Raw genomic sequence first — 17,632 nt, forward strand, 5'->3', positions numbered from 1 at the left:
CAAGGATAGTGCTGCACCTACCTAAATCCAATTGCTCCAGCACCATTCGTTGAAAAGGTGATCTTTCTCCTTTTAATTGTGTTTATATCATTGTCCCTCCAAATGGGTATATTTGTGTGAATTTACTCCTTTGTTCTCTATTTCATTCCACCGATCTATATTTCTTTCTATTCTTCCAACAACGTTGCAAAAGCTAAATTATAGCAGCTATATAAAGTCTTTCAAGGCTACACTGATCTCTCTCATTTTGTACGTCTTCTCAAAATTTCTTTAAATAGTCTAGGTTTTTTCCCCATATAAATTTTACAATAATCTTGTCTATTTCTAAAAGCATCTTGTTGGGATTTTGATAGAAAATGAGTTGTATCTACATATTAATATGGAGATACACTTTGACTATGTCAGATCTTTCCATCATTGAACAAGATACTAGTCTCTATTCATTTCAACATTCTAGATTTAACACTTGCATAGATGTTGGCTTCAGGAGCATGCTTACCACTACAATTGGTTTCCATTCTGATTGATTGAAGCTCAGATCCTAGCAGAAATTAAATATTTGTCATCTCATTCCTTTGTCTGTAGATACATAGAATATCATAAACTATTGGAAATGAATGAATGTATGTTCCAGAAAACATAACAGATTGAACACTTTTATTTCTGCTTACTCCACAAATACTACTAAAATGGTAGAAATAATTGTTAAAAGTCAAAGACTCCAAAGAAAAGTCAGGACATGAGAGCAGAGTACGGTAGAAATGTCAATACAAGTTTTGTAAGATGGAAAATAGATGTGCAGGTGCTAACTGACTTGGCAAAGTAGATAATACTGAAACTTAAGCCTGAAACTTGAGAGAAGTCAATTCAATTTATAGCAAGGCAATTCATGCTACAGAACCTTAGAAAGTACTAGTGTTTGAAGATATCAAAAATGATAGAGGCAGGATATGGAAAAGACTAAAATGAGAGTGATAGAGTTGGCAATTGGAATATAAGGAATGTATAACCCCTACTCCTAAGTTCGGTCATATGTCACATGGAGTAATTTCCCTTTGCCAACGCGTGTAAAACACTGAGGCATTTTACTTTCTAGAAAAGTTTGTTAAAACATAAGGATAGTTGCCACATTCAGTCCTCAGTCTCCAAGTGATTTCTTTCACACAGCTCCAAATACTGGAAGCCAGGCTTTATAGGAAGTTGGACTATTTCTCCCTGGGGAAACAAAAATTTCTAAAGAAAATATTTAAATATGCTGATATTTTGAGGAAACATAGTGAAAAGTTTGAGCTATTGCTTTCTCAAGCTGAAGGGAAATGTGATCTACCTCCTAGACCCATGGATCTTTCAATAAGTTTCTTAGTGTCTAATAGCTATACGTAAGACAGCCATCCAGAATAACAAGACATTGGAGAAAGAAAAACAACAGAAAAGATTGACTTGGAAGGAACATAGCCTACACAGAAAAACAGAAGATAACTTTGAAAAAAAAAAAAGCCTTCATTTTCAGAGAGCTAAAATTTTTAGGCATCAACAATCAGCTATAAAAAGATAGCACTCACAAAAAAACAAAACAAAACAAAACAAAAATGTTCCTGAAATTCAAAGCAAAATTTAAAGCCAAGTCTTGAAATTAACTTGGATGAAAACCCCTGTAAGCTAAAGTTTTTAAAGACAAAAGTGGATGCTTCGTCTAGAAATTTTAAGGTCTGGATAATAAACTTTATAGAGAGAAAAAACCAATTGGAATAAAAAGACATTTCTAAGGCATAATGCAAAAACAAAAAAAGTGTTTATGAACTTAAGGATCTGAGTTTCCTGACTGAAAGGGCTCATTAAGTGCCTCTCATAATGGATAAAACAGATTACACCAAAAAATATCAGTGTGAGGTACCAACGTAGCAACAGTGATGCAATAGCAACACTTCACACTAGAGAACAGTGAACCAAAATATTCCAAAGTTTAAGGGAAAATAAGTTCCAATCACTCTATACCTATTCAAATTTAGTGGCAAAATACAGGTATTTTCAAATAATGAAAAGTTCAGTTCACCTCTCTCTCAAGTAGCTTTGCATAGAAAGTCTTGGAGATTGTTTTTATTCAAGATAAAGGACTAAACCAAAAGAGTGGAATAATATGTGGGAAATCATAATAAACATGGCTCGCAGGAATTTCTTCAAGAAATTAAATAAGCTGTACCTGGCTCCTCACTGGAACCAATAAAATCTCTTTTAAAGAGAAAAAAAAAAATGGTACAAGACATTGACTAGGGGCCCAGCGCAGCGTGGTAGGTAGCCCAGTGGCTTAAGTTTTCATCCTGCACATGCTGGGATCCCATATGGGCGCCAGTTCTCATCCTGGTGGCCCCACTTTCCATCCAGCTCCCTGCTTGTGGCCTGGGAAAGCAGTCAAAGATGGCTCAAAGGCTTGAGACCCTGCACCTGCGTGGGAGACCCAGCAGAGGCTCTGGGCTCCTGGCTTTGGATTGGCTCAGCTCCAGCCACTGCAGCCACTTGGGGAGTGAATCAACGGACAGAAGATCTCCTCTCTATCTCTCCTCACCTCCTTATATCTGACTTTATAATAAAAATAATAATGAAATAAATCTTAAAAAGCATATTAACCAGGATTCCCTTCATTAAAGGGAAAAGCATCAAGAATCCTAAATGAAAACATTCCCAATGACTGCTTTTCCAAAACCAGCCGGATGATGACACCTAAAGACATTATGGAAAGAGGGAGGTGTAACCGAAATGCATCTTAGCCACCTGCAAAGAGAATAGCTCAGCCTTTAGGCCGCTGTATGCAATTACCCTGCAGGGTGGAGGACACAGCAGCCATAAGGGAGTCTAACTTTACCTATATGTCACAGGCAAGCACTTTCAGAGAAATTGAAAATTCAGTGAAGTCAGTGAATTCTATACCGGCATCTTTCCCTAGTGAAAACAGACTTAGAGATGACTTATTTTTCACCTAAGCCAATAGCGAATCATATCATCCACTTTCACCAATACCAAATCTTGATCGTGACAGGTCTTAGCAGCTGATTATCAGTTATCTGTTCAATAAATCTGTATTAAAGATGGTAATGTTAGACAGCAGAATGATATATAGCCCATCGAAAGCTATTTGTGTTTCATCATACCACTGCTAGAAATGAAACACTAAGGAGTAGTTTCAAATGAATCAGTAAAATGGAACTGTTTTAAAGGCAGGAATCATCAAGTCTCAAAAAATACACAACCAATAAGCTCACCTCTGACTAAAGCTAGCTGGGATTCCGTACATAAAGCCAAATCAACATATTTTCTTGGATTTAGTTATTCACAAAGACATAGTGGCTCATAAATTGTTTCCAAAATAAATAAATAAAATAGAAATATTTTTCAGATTATCACATGGCTTGAGGTACGGGAAACCTTGTAATCCTTTCAGACACTATCCAAAACATGTTAGAGGCTTATGCATTTGTCGATAAAACATGATCCAAATTAAAAAATTTGCATGTTTAAAGATAAACACTGAGTCAACCCCACTTAACATTGCTTTATATCAAGATGTCTCATTGTAATCTGATACAAAGAAATATCTGAAAAAGGAATATAATGTTATTACAATAGAAAAGACAAAAGAATCCCATGCAAGCAAGTCATTTGCATTGATAATTCAAATCAAATCCATTAAAACGCGTGGGCCAACATAACTGGAAACAGTGCCATACCCAGAATAACACTTGAGTCACATCAGGTCATTCTGAGCAAACATACTGGACAATTCCATAACTTTGAAATCAAAGGAAAGTGATAGGGGACTGAGGGATTTCAATAAATGCAGCAAGCACATACCTCATGTTTGAAGCTATCAAATTCACATTGTGAACTTTAGCACAAATCTCACAGCAACTCAAGGGGAACATTCTAATTCTGGTACTAGCATTTACTGAAGTATTCAGAGGCCTCAGCCAAAACACAAAATCTGAGTTTGGCCATAAGGAAGACCATAAAAACAAGCACATTAAGATATATAAGGTGAGGCATTTTTTAGGTATTTTGTAATATTCGGTGAAGCCAGAAAATCATTTCAGTATGCTGGGTACAATGGCAACAGCCCAGCATCCAATGCCACATTCTCCGAGGGGCAAGAGGCAATGATGCCATTGCATTCCACAAATGTCCCTTCACACGGTAAAAATATTTCTGACAGTCACTCTGCCCAAACCTTCCTATTCATAACACCATCAGCTGGTGTGTCACTCACAGTGACAGGAAAGGAGAGGGAGGTGATGGTGCTGAGGAAGGTGATAGGCATTGAATCACTGCATGGTGAACAAGGAAGAAACACCTAAGCTGCTCCTTGTCACACAGTATCTTGACACATTTCTCCTACAAAACATTAAGGGGTGGGGATGGGAAGGGTGGTCCAGTGGCCTCTGCAAACAGTGTAATCCCAATTTTTAAATAAATGCAAGTCAAAATGATACAATAAAATCAAGCTTGACTGGGGCCAGCACCATAACACAGCAGGCTAGACCCCACACCTGCAGCTCCAACATCCTATATAAGTGTTGATTTGTATCACAAATGCACCACTTCTGATCCAGCTCCTTGCTGAGGACTTTTGAGGGCAACAGAGGATGGCTCAGGTCCTTGAGTCCCTGTATCCACATGGGAGATCCAAAAGAAGCTCCTGGTACCTGGTTTCAGATCAACTCACTTCCAGCCATGTGGGGAGTGAACCAACAGATGGAAAATATTTCTCTTTCTTTCTCTCTCTCCCTTTCAAATACATAAAAAATATTTTTAAAATATTTTGACTGGAAAGACCATCCAGCAATTTCTTTTCATTCCCTCTTAATCTGTATCATCTTTAATATATTTCCAAGAAATTCCAGAATTCTTCACCACATCCTTCGAAAATGACATAAAGAAGTGCAGAACTATTCTATCCAAGGTCACCTGTGCTAAGTGTGAATGCAGACTCTAACCCTGACTCCTGGAATATGCACAACTCCCAGAAGGATGTTGCGTCATCGTTATACGATGTGGTTGTCCAGGGCTTCCTCACTGAGCATTAGCATGCAGGGTTTTTTTGTCTTTGAGGGTTTTTTGGTTTTGTTTTGTTTTGTTTCTAAAATCTCACTTGCAGTGAAAGCTTTCCTGGTTTCCTGGAGTTGCTCAGTGAACTGGTGATCACAAAACTAAAAAAACAAAACAAAACAAAACCCTCAAAAAAAAACAGCAAAGATGTATATTATTTTGACTAAAATGTAAACTGCTACCAAAATGTTTTGAAGCGCTTGAGTGACACCACTGATGGGAAGGCAGCATCCTCAATCCCAAATCTGTGACTCTCTTTGCCAAACTGGCAAGGTGAAGTCTAAAGAACTTGTCATCAAACTGAGATAGCTGTACCATGTTACCTTCTCTTGTTCCTAAAAAAAAAATAAATAAAATAAAATAAAATAAAATAAAATAAAATAAAATAAAATAAAATAAAAAAGAATATGAAATTATCCTAAAAATGTCTCCTTTCTCTCACTTTGGATCATATTGGATCATACTCTATCTTCGGATATACAAGTCTTATGAGTGAAATATTTAAATATATAATTTAATTTATAAAAATAAAGTTACACATAATACATAAGTATTAACTGGAATCTATTTGCTTTTGCAATGAAGTCTTCCAAAAGATGACTTTGATGCTACCTTAACAGATGTGCTAATTGAGGTGTCTGTCCCCAAGGAAATAATATCTTGAAATTACCTCTTAAAAGGCTCTTTAGATCAAAGAGTAGAAATAATGAAATCTATGTTCAACCAGACACCTGCAAAAGAGAAACTCAGAGGTAGTGCTAATCTTTTTAAATATTTGACATCATTTTCCAAAGCATGCACTTCAGCTCTTGTTACTTATATACTCACTGAAGGAGAATGAAACATTAGAAGAAAATCTTGATAGATAAAACTATGCCTCTTAATTTTTCCTAGAAGCGTCTAGACCATCAGGAATGATTTTCCCCCATTGTTCTTAACAAAATAATCAAGAATCCTGGTGGGAAAGTAGCATCTATCAAAACAAAAATGCTTTTGTTTTTTAATATTTATTTTATTTGAAAAGCAGAGTAACAGAGAGAGCAGGAGAGACAAGAAAGCCGTCTTCCAACCACTGATTCACTCCTCAAATGGCTTCAGCAGCTAGATCTAGTCCGTAATAAAACCAGACACAAATAATTCCATAAGAATCTCCCATGTGGGAGACCTGAAAGCGGCTGCTGGCTTCAGATCAGCTCAGCTCCAACCGTTGCAGCCACTTGGGGAGTGAATCAATGGATGGAAGATCTTCCTCTCTGTCTTTCCTCCTCTTTGTATACCTGACTTTCCAATAGAAATAAATAAATCTTGGGCCTGGCACTATAACACAGCAATTAAAATCCTTGCCTTGAACGCACCAGGATCCCATATGGGCACCGGTTCTAACCCCAGTGGCCCCACTTCCCATCCAGCTCCCTGCCTGTGTCCTGAGAAAGTAGTCCAGGACAGCCCATAGCCTTGGGACCCTGCACCTGCGTGGGAGACCCAGAAGAAGCTCCTGATTTGGATTGGCTCAGCTCCAGCCGTTGTGGCCACTTGGGGAGTTTATCATCGGACGGGAGATCTTCCTCTCTGTCTCTCCTCCTCTCTGTATATCCGTCTTTTGAATAAAAATAAATAAATCTTCAAAGAAATTTAAAAATAAATCTTTAAAACAAACGAACAAAAAAGATTCTCCCATGTGGCTATCCAAAACCCTAGAGTTTGGCCATCCTCTGCTGCTTTCCAAGGTGCATTATGAAGAAGCTGGATCAGAAACGGAAGCGGGGCCAGCACCAGGTTAAGTCTCCTCCTGAGGCACCAACATACAAACCGGGCACTGGCTCAAGTCCCAATTGCCCAAGTTTCCATTGAACTCAGTGCTAATGGCCTGGAAAAGCAGCAGACTAAAGTCCAAGACCTTGGGCTTCTGAACAACCTGTGGGAGATCTGGAAGAAGCTACTGCCTTCCAGCATCAGATGAGCTCAGTTCCAGCCATTGCTCGCTTACTGATTCACTCTCCAAATGCCGACGAAGGCTGAAGGAGGCTGGGTTGGGCTGACCTGGGAGACACAAAATGTAGGTCTACCACAATGCAGGTGTCCGATGATTTCAGTGATCCCTGCTACTTTTTAGGGTTTGCATCAGCAGGAAGCTGCCATCAATAGCCAGAGCCAGGTATGGAACCCAAGTAAACACCCTACCCCAAACCCTGTACATTTCTTGTTAAAGTTATTCCTAAGTTACTTCTAAAGTTTGATGTTACTAGAAAAAAAATTGACTTACCTTTGTGTTTTCTAACTGGTTACTAAAATATTTAGACAAAGTGGTAAATTTTATAGCTCATTATAAATTACTCCATTTAGATTCTCTTGGGTTAGGAAATTATCTCATTTATACATATTGACTGAGTATCCTAATTTGTAGTAGTAAAGGTTTTTATTTTTGATTTCTGGTTTATTGCCCAGGATAGAAAATTTGAAAATCGTAATGGTGACAGTTGGTCTTCTTACTTTGCTCCTGATTTTAATAGGAATGCATCTATAGTGTTTTACTATAGTGTATGATGCTATTGGGTTAAGGATCAACATTTTCTATCCCACCATGAAGAAAAAGAGTATATGATATTCTTGGTGAACTGACATGTCATTCTTACTCTTTAACTCTTCACCATATTATTCCAAATTTAGAAGAGAGGTCCACATTACTCTTTAAACAAAACTTGTGTGTGTTCTTTAAATGGCCCTTAAAATTTTTCGAGAGGAAAGGTCAAAACATGTTTTTAAAGCAGCCCTCATTAAAAATAGTGCTAGTAAGGGTGGCTGTGTGGCAGTGGCTAAGTAGCCACTTGGGATACATGTATCTCATATTAAAGTGCCTGATCCTAGTCCTAGCTACTTTGAACTCACACTCAAAGAGACATGAATGGATGGCACAATTATTTAGGCCCCTGATATCCTCATAGGACACCCAGACTGAGTTTCTAGGTGTCAGCTTTGGCTTAGCACAGACCTGTTGCTGATATTTAGGAAGTGAATTCAAGGATAGAAGATTGTTGTCTGTCTTTTTGTCTCTCTGCATACCAAACAAAAAGATCATAAAGTATATTTTTAAAAATTAATTAAGGGTAGTGGAGCTCTGTAGCAGTATATGATATGATTTGAAATATACTGAAAAGGAAAAGTTTCTTATGGATATGAACCATTGGTCTGGAAGAAGCAAAGTCAATTGAGTGAGTTGGTAACTTAGGGGACCAGCAGAGTGGCTCAACAAACTAATCCTTCAACTTCAAGAGCTGGCATTCCATTGGCATCGGTTCTTATCCCTGTTGCTCCACTTCCAATCCAGCTCTCTGTTTATGGCCTGGGAAAGCAGCAGAGGATCCTTGGGCCTCTGAACCATGTGGGGGACCTGGAAGAAACTCCTAGCTCCCGGCTTCAGACCAGCTCAGCTCTGGCCATTGTGACTATTTGGGGAGGGAAATAGCAGGTGAAAGATCTTTTGTTCTGTCTTTCCCTTTCTGTAACTCTGCTTTTCTAATAAAAACAAATAAATAAATCTTAAAAAAAAAAAAGAGTTGATACCCTGTTTTCTACAAGGACCTATTGCCTAACTACAGATCAGTCATTTATAAGGCATATAAACAAAGGGAAAAGAACCAAAAGCCCAGTCATTTTTTTACTCTGAATATTTTTTAAAATGGGAAAGAATTGCCACTGTCCTCCTAATGCAATCAGTAGCAATAGGAAAGGAACTTGTTACCAGAAAGGGGAAAGAGCTAGTGAATAGCTTTTGACACCTGTTAGAAAAGAGAAGGGAGAGCGTGGAGACTTGACCATTAAAGATTGTTAACTAAAGTAGCAGCTGAAGAAAATTGCCAGCCCTTGTCAAGGTACTGTGAAAACATGGAGTACCAGACCTTTCCATTGCCTGGAAGCGCTGCAGCTGAGAATGGTAACTAATTTTTTTTGGAGGAGGAAAGAAACACGAAGCTTTATATAAGTGAGTCGTAACAATGGAGCCTCATGAAAAAAAAAAGAGACCAGCCTAGGTAGGTGATGACTTTTATTTTTACTTTGCGTATAATATATACCTAGGTAGATTTCTACATGCTAAAAAGAATGTTTATCCTGCTTTGTCTCCCTGTGTGTATAAGGTCTTTATTAATTCTAATTTAAAATACGATATTTACATATGCATTATGGTATTTAGATGGCTTTCTCTCGATACCTGAGTATGTGTAAATGTTATTGCACTTACGATTAATAAGCACTTCCAAAAGTTTAACTTTAAAAGTTTAAGAAGTTTTAGTATCACTACTTACTATTTTTTCGAAATTACTTTTTCGATAAAGAGCTATTAAAATATTTTAATGATACTACATGTTCATTCTGACAAATCAAAAATAGCAAAGTATGCAAAGTAAAATTTGAAAAAAAGCCCACATGCCCAACCACATTATCCCCAGGCAGCCACTGTTAAAGATTGGCTATGTTCAACCTCCCTCAAAGTCCATAATTATTGCAAAATTATCATAAATTTTAAGTTAAAAACTAGATCTTATATGTGTGTCTATATTTATCTCTAGCCACTGAATTGAAAACGTAGCTTTTACTTTTCCTCAGTTGTTATGTTTGAATGTATTTCCTCAAAAATTCATGTAGAACTTTAACCTCCAGTGCAGGGGTATTGGGAGGTATGCCCTATGGGAGGTTAATGAGTCGTGAAGGCAGCATTCAGGGCGAGTTGGGCCAGCTCTCAGAAGAGCAGCACCTCACTCTCCTAGGGATTATGGCAGTGGAAACTGTTCTGAGGGGGTCTCACAAGGAAATGAGGAACAAGGTATTGGAAGCCAGAGGAAGAGCCACATTTGCTACAAAGCATATAGATATGCAAAAAAAAAAAAAGTCGGGGAGGGGACTTGATGAATTACTCTGCATTTTAGGACTCTAGAAGGCAGAATTTTCAAGCAACTGAATAGAAGAGCAGGCAGAAGAAATCTGTAATGAGCAAAGTGTCCACGATGCTGCATGGCTTCTCTCAACTGTTTATACTAAAATGTGAGGCGACAGAAATGATTTAAAGGTAAAGTTTATAATTCTGAGGTAAGCAGAATGTAAAGATTTAGAAAGTTTTCAACTTGGCCATGTAAAGATTGCATCATGGAGAATGCCAAAGTGCAGCCAAACAGGGGAGAAGGAAGCCAGATGCCAGTCATCAGGAGAGCGGAGGGTGACCCCACAGGCAGCATGCAGATCTTCAGGCTACCATTTCCATCACAGGTCCAGAGCACTTAGGCCTTCCTTAGTTGGGGGGCAGAATGGTTTTGGGGGCAGGGGCTGAAAGCACACTTGAGAACTTCAGGATCACTGCTCAAGACTGCTTGAAGTCTCCGCTCCTCACATTCCAGGGCAGTGCTCCTCGACACCCCCAGCTGTGACCTAGGTGCCCACCCACCCCCCAACAAACACATGGATATGGTCATTGCTCTGGAAGGCAGGCTCTGGGAAAGTTTGGCATCACCCACTGATAGCAAGTCTGCAAAGGTAGAAAGCTAGGTAATAAGCCACATTGCTTCCATCTGCATTTCAAAAGATAGGGCCAGAGATCCTCAGGACCTAGACAGAGACCTGCCACCAAGTGAGCCTGCAGAGATCCTCACTAGAGTCATAGCCAGTGAAACTTTGGGGATTAGAGCTGCCACAGAAAGTCACTACTAAGGAAATGCCTAGTTGAGTCCCGGCAGCAAGGCTGGCCCTGGAAACCAATGCTCCAGAGTTGCCAGCATGCAGCAGCAGTGCTGTGTGAGAGCTGAGGTGTGCGTTATGCCCAGCAAAGTCACAGGAGCAGGGCTGCCTGGTGCCTTGGGGACACAATCACCACATGTATATCTAGAAGGCAGCACAACAAGATTAAGATTGTACTCAAACCTTCACGGTACTGATGCTGCCCCATTGAAGTTTTGGACCTATTGATGACCTGTTATTCCTTTCATCTATTTTTTTCCCTTTCGGAACTGACATATCTATCCTAATGCCTACTCCACCTTTGTATTTTGGAACTCCATATCTTGATTTATTTCAAGGCTTCAGGGAAACCTGCCTAAAGGTGAAATATATCTGGAATCTCAATATTTGATTTTAGCTGAGACTCTAGACTTGGACTTTGAATTTCATGCTGACAGGATATCAGGAGGTATTGGGATGGAATGTATGTGTTTTGTGTATGAGGAAGACACAGTTTGAGGAGTTCAGTGATAGTGTGCTATAGTTTGAGTGCGTCCCCTCCAGAACTGTGGTGTTGCCAATGTGGTGGTATTAGAAGGTGAGACCTTTAAGAGGTGGTTGGATCCTAAGGGTTCCTCTCTTGGGAATGGGATTCAGTGCCCTTAGGATGAATAAAATTCATTCCTTTTTTACCCTTCATCCATGCGAGGGTATAACATCCCTCTACTACAGAGAATGTGTTGATCAAGGCACCATCTTGGAAGCAGACAGAAACCTTCATCAGATGTTGATACCAACATATTGACCTTGGGCTGTGTAGTATCTGAAACTGTGAACAACTGGCACTTGAAACAGCATTCAGATTTGATACTAGCATTGCAGGCAGAGACTTAATCTGATTCACCACTACTCCAGCCCTGTCTAATATTTTTTTTGAAAGGCAAATGTGATGCAGTGGTTAAAAGGAACTGTTAGCAGGTATCCTTTAGTGACGTGGTGATAAGCTGTCGGCTCAGGAGAAGCATTGGATCTTTCTATGATTTGTTCTCACACTTGTGGCCAGCCTGTGCCTCTGCTCTGCTACCTTAAGTATTATGCATTTTTTTCACCTCTTACATGGAATGGCATGGCTTGAATTGACTGGAATTCTGTATTTCCTTCTCTTTATGTGGAGGACTAGAGAATGACGTGTTTCCTTTCTCCTAAGCCAATCAGGCTCTGGACAAATCCCAATAATTTAAGTTCTGGTAAAATAATTTCTCCTGAAAGCAGGCCTTGTTAATGAGAACAGAATGTTCTGGTATATTTCAAACTGATCAGTTTCCTCCCCCGCCTGGTGGAAGCACAAAAACATTTCTCTTTGATCTTCTCCGTGAGAACCTAATTGTGTCCAGTAGGTAAACTCGCAAAAATGTCAATAACAGCCAAATAGCTTAATTTTTTTTTCCTTTAACTCTCAGAAAGTGAGTTTCCTTTCCACTATGTTCATGAGTATATAACCACTGGTTCTCCAATTTGGGGAGCAACAAGCTGCCCTGTGACTTCAGTACTAGGATGGTCTGTCCAGCCTTTTGCTTTTTCTTCTGGAGACATCTATGCTCTTCACATGCCTGACTGGTACCCAGAAATCCTGAATTTTTCATCACCCTTGTAAACAGACATTATACCTATTTGTTAGAGATCAATGGTTTGGGGAATCTGCATCTGCATGTGATATAATCATGGAAAAGGTAACATGGCCATCACAAATGTTAGCCTTCAGAAGGGCCAAAATGAAAAAGTATGCAAACATAAAACAGCTTTGGCCTGGCACAATGGCCTAGTGGCTAAATCCTCACCTTACATCCACCAGGAACCCATATGGATGCTGGTTTGTGTCTTGGCTTCTCCACTTCCCATGTAGCTCCCTGCTTGGAGGCTGAGAAAGCAGTAGAGGATGGCCCAAAGCCTTGGGACCCTGAACCCATGTGGGAGACCCAGAAGAAGCTTCTGGCTCCTAGCTTCAGATTGGCTCAGCTCTAGCCATTGCAGGCACTTGGAGAGTGATTCAGCAGATAGAAGAGCTTTCTGTCTCTCCTAATCTCTGAACATCTGCCTTTCCAATAAAAAAATTTAAAATGTTAAACAATATTTTATTTTTATGTTATTTTTATTATAAAAAATAGCCTACAATTAATTCCTTGACAAACTCAACACTCGTAATGCCAAGTTTCCCCAAGATATTTTTTCCCCTCACAGATATCATTTTAGATCTTGCTGTTGCTGCTGTCATTGTCATTCAGAAAGAGCATTACTCAGCTTTTCACTACTGGGCAGGCCAGGTATGGAGCCTCCCGAGCACAGAGGCAGACGGGCTGAGTCCCGCACACTATATGAGGGCAGGACCTCAGGCTGGCTTCGCTCTTGTTCACATTCCTCTTCCCTTTGCAGAAATGGAAAATGTTATTCCTAAATGTGTCCATTTGGACTGGTGGAAGACCTCAGGACTTCTGGGGGCTGAGTACTTACACGAAGGTTTGCCCTCCATTGCTTCTCTGCTCATTTTCAGTTAAATTTGCAGCACCAGAGGAAATGAGAGAACCCCAGAAACGACAACAACCTCCATGTCAAGCTGCTTCCTTCCCAAAACACTCCAACTGACTCCCAGTAGACAAGACTTGTCTGTCTTCCAGCTAACTGATGGGATCCCCAACTTTTCTGCTAAACACTCTGTTATTCATTAGGGATGGGGGGTAAGAAGCATAATATTATTAGCAAGACTAGCCTTTAAAAAAGACTGAGTAAGTAGCCTCGTGGTGTTATTTTAGTGACAATGGGAAGGGGTGATCTGCCAAAAATACATCTACAGCCTGTTCTTTCTCTGAAGCTTGAAGACATTTAATGAGTACTTCGCCTTCTCTTTCAGAATTAGAGATAAAGATGATAAATCAGATGCACTTGAGATGGAGACGTGAACTCCCACAGTACTGTCTCACATCTGAGTAAGAGAAGTTATCTATTGGAGTGTGTCTGCCTACCCCTGCAAGGACTGTGAATTCCTTGAGTGCAATGACAATGCCTCACTCATCTCTGACTTTCAGGATTTTTACCAGTGCCTGGTAGAAAACAAAGAGCCAAAAAGGGCAAAACAAATTTACTTAACAAATGATAAAATGCATACTTGCTAATAAATAATAAAATGTATATGTACCAATGAATGGTAAAAAGTATATGTACCATGAGGTCTAAAGGACTAAGCACAAAGGGTTTTTTCAGGCACAGGGTTGAAGGGAAAAAATTAAAGAAGCAAATAAAAACAACACTATCAGAGCCCCCAATGAGGTAGAGGGGTAACATAGCAAGAATCACAACTACAGAATGCCCACTATTAGAGATTGTCGTCTTTCCATGAGTTGGACTTAATTTTCGTGTACTTTTCAAGGCACAATTTCTGTGTTGTTTGGTTTAAGGAAAAAGTAAAACCACTGTCTACATGTTTCATTTCTAAAGAAGCCAGAAAGGCCTAGCTGAGTTTGCCCCCAAGGATCAGGCTTTGCTGCTCCTTTCAAAAATTACTTCTCACTGCAGGAAGTGATTTGTGAGCAGTCTGAGAAGAGACGAACATCAAAGTCCAACCTTGTACAAAATGAAATGTTGTCCAAAGTCCAGATCTGTATGGGGAAAATTAAAAACCCTAGCTTGGCTGGTTCATTTTTACCTTCTATCTTTAGAACAAGATGCTTTTTACACAAATGGTTTGGTCGTAATAATCAAGTAGGCTTATGATGTTTTTATCCAAACAAACAAAAAACCCACAAGCAATCCATTATATTTTCAGCCTTTGAAAGTAGCCAAATAATGCACTCATTTTGCAAATACAAATCACGTGACAGACTCTGGGCTTGGCGCTGCCTGTTTAACAGTGAGGAAGGACAGAGTCACATCAGACTGTCTTGTCCCATTTGTGACTCCCAATATGTCTGTGAGTTTGTTCCTTCCAGAGCTTGTGCAGAACGATGAGGTGTGGGGCCGCTACCACGACATAGTACCTTAATCCTCTGCTTGCGATGCCTGTGTCCCATACGTGTGCTGGATCAAGTTCTGGGTGCTCTGCGTCCTATACAGCTCCCTGCTAATCTCCTGGGAAAGCAATGGAGGGAAACTCATAGTCCTTTGGCTCTGCATCTTCATGAAAGATACAGAAGCTGCCCCTCCCCTCGGCTTCAAATTGCCCCAGTCTGGCCATTACAGCCATTTGAGGAGTGAACCACCAAATGGAAGGTCTCGTTTTCTCTCTTTTTCTGTTTCTCCTTCTCTGTCTGTAACTTTGCCTTTCAAATAAAAACAAATATATTTCAAAAAGAGAAGGGTGGGGTGTAGATAGAATAAGTGCACATTATTTGTTAATAAAAATTAGTGTTATTGACTCAGGTGTTTTACCAAAATAGCTTCCACAAATCTCTTGTGTCAGTAGGAATCAGTCTTGGTCAGGAGGACCATTGAGTCTGAGACCAATTGCTTTATTGGTGGATAATGCAGCTCACAGTGGTTGGATGACTTGCCCAAGATCATACATATAAGCTGGAGATGGGAGTCAAATTCAGATCTATTCAGTTCTAGATTCTAACCCAGAGGGGAAAGTATAAATTCAGCTAGACTATTTAACGCATGATATTGAAATTAACTGTTAGCAGTTTAGTGTGAACTAACTTATTATTTCATGATCTCTTGAAGTTAAATAAGAGTAGAACATATCCAATTTGACATTCTAAGTCTTCAATCTACTTTAAGCCACCTATCATATGAAAGACATGATTACAAAATTTATACTTGCACACGGTTGCTTGATATACGGCTTACTGTGTTTTTCTACTCAGAGCTATTGTATTGTAACAGGAGACACACTCCAAGCAAAGAAAGCATGTTTAGATCTAGAGGTCTCTTTCAACACTGGTTATATTATTACATTCATATGCAAGCATAGAAGCACATTGTAAAGTTTCTCTATAATTACCTGAATTATCTGCAAACAGTATTATAGATCAAAATCTTGGAACACTGCTATTGGTGTGATGTTTTAGAGCTATCCCTAATCTTTATATGGGGAAAATTTCTTGAGTACTTGCTATATGCGAGGCATTTTTAGTGGCGTATTTCATCTGATGCTGCTAAACCAATATTGTAATTTAAACACTTTTGCAGATGCCTTAATTGAGAATTAGGAAGGGTCAATAATTTGTTCAAAATATCACAGCTAATAAATATACAAACCAAAATTGTGCACTTTAGCATATGTAATTGGTGTCCCAGAAAATAGCTTTCTCTCATCTTTTTTCTCCTAACATATCCCAACAGTGTTCTGGAACAAATATGTCCAGATCTAGAGTATAAACACTCCATAATTTAATCTAGCAATGAGAACCTTGCACCTCTTTGTTAGTGGCTAGAAATCCATTGGAGCTTCAGAGAAAGGCACAGAACAAGGTTGTTTCAGTACTACTATTGTTCTCTTATATCCTGTTTTGACTGTTATAATGTAAGAAAGAGAAAAATGCATCTGATATGTGCAATTACGGTAGCTTTTTTTCAAACCATAAGAAAAGATAGCACTGACTCACTAAAGAAAGTGATGTGGAAGATCAAAGCAGCCTGACTCCTTAAGGCCACACTGGCCATTCCAGATCAGCTGTACAACAGTTTCCTTCTCGAATACCCTGTGGTTCAGCTGCCATTAGTGAGGTATTTTGTTCTTTGAAATCAAAAATATTATTAGCAACATTCAAAACTGAATATATGTTGACTCAAATGGTGTACAAACTGATTGCTTTTTGAAAGCAAGACAATAACCTGTAAGTTGAGTCTTTCTGAAAGAAGGACACAAGATAGAGTGACCTGGGGCTGAGTCTTGAAGGATCTAAAGGTGGAGAGGAAAGGGGAGCATATTTTAGGCCAGAGCTATGTTCCTCCTCTTCACTGCTACAGCTCCAATTCCTTGCACAATTCACAGCACATTGCAAAAACCTGCTGATTTAGATAGAGTTTGAGTGTCCCTCAAGGCTTCACATGTTGAAATTTCATGCCCATTAAGAGTTATGCAAAGGAAGAAAACTTAACCTGCCTGAAGTATTTAGAGAGTGAGCCTATGGGAAGTGACTAGGACCAGATTGGATAAAGTCTCTCTGGTGAAGTCCAATGAGTTTATCCCGGTGGCTTTATATGCAATGAATACTCTCATTCTGTGAAAAGAGTCAAAACTATACTTCTCAAAGAATAGCATCAAAATGCATTGATAGTAAAACAAGAAATTCTTAAATCAAGACCTGCACATTGGGAGTAATAATGCCTATACCACTTGGTGAACTATGCATGGTCTATTAGGCAGTTAAATTCAACAAGAGTAAGTACATGCTAATATAGAACCAATTTCAAGCATCACTAACAGGGGCTTAGATTTTGACTTATTACCAGCCCCTTCTTACAACCCTTAGGCAAAAATATTCTTTCCTTATTCCAGTCCTTGTTCTGTTTTATGCCGTCTTCGTCCATGTTCTATGCACTGGTTTGCTTACGTTAGGCTAATACATAAATTTTAGCAATTCTCTATCTTTGTGCACATAATCATTCAAAATTCAAACTCCCAAAGCAGTTGGTTCCCAACCATGACTGATTTTCAAATATAGCAAACCATTAAATCTGGGTACTGAGGCCTGAACTGTGTTTTTTTTTTTTTTATTGCAACCCAAAAGATACAGCAAGGTTTAGGAATCACTGATCTAAGTACAATTTTCATCAAATGTGCTTCTACAGCTTTTGATTTCTATTTACCAGTACAATGATTTTGATTAGTGTTCAA

General features: G+C 39.2%; 1 protein-coding gene across 1 annotated transcript in view; it reads right to left on the reverse strand.

The window, feature by feature from the left end:
• LOC121169498 (eukaryotic translation initiation factor 1-like) overlaps window positions 1–17,325 on the reverse strand; it is a 47,328-nt gene extending 30,003 nt beyond the window's left edge. The window contains exon 1 of the mRNA XM_041000078.1: window positions 17,245–17,325. Within this exon, the coding sequence (XP_040856012.1) occupies window positions 17,245–17,325 (81 nt within the window). The remainder of the gene's footprint in view (window positions 1–17,244) is intronic.
• Between the last annotated feature and the right edge of the window lie 307 nt (window positions 17,326–17,632).

Source organism: Ochotona curzoniae, unplaced genomic scaffold, assembly GCF_017591425.1.
Source record: "Ochotona curzoniae isolate NIBS_2020 unplaced genomic scaffold, NIBS_Ocur_1.0 scaffold_1852, whole genome shotgun sequence".
NCBI classification, from domain to species: domain Eukaryota; kingdom Metazoa; phylum Chordata; class Mammalia; order Lagomorpha; family Ochotonidae; genus Ochotona; species Ochotona curzoniae.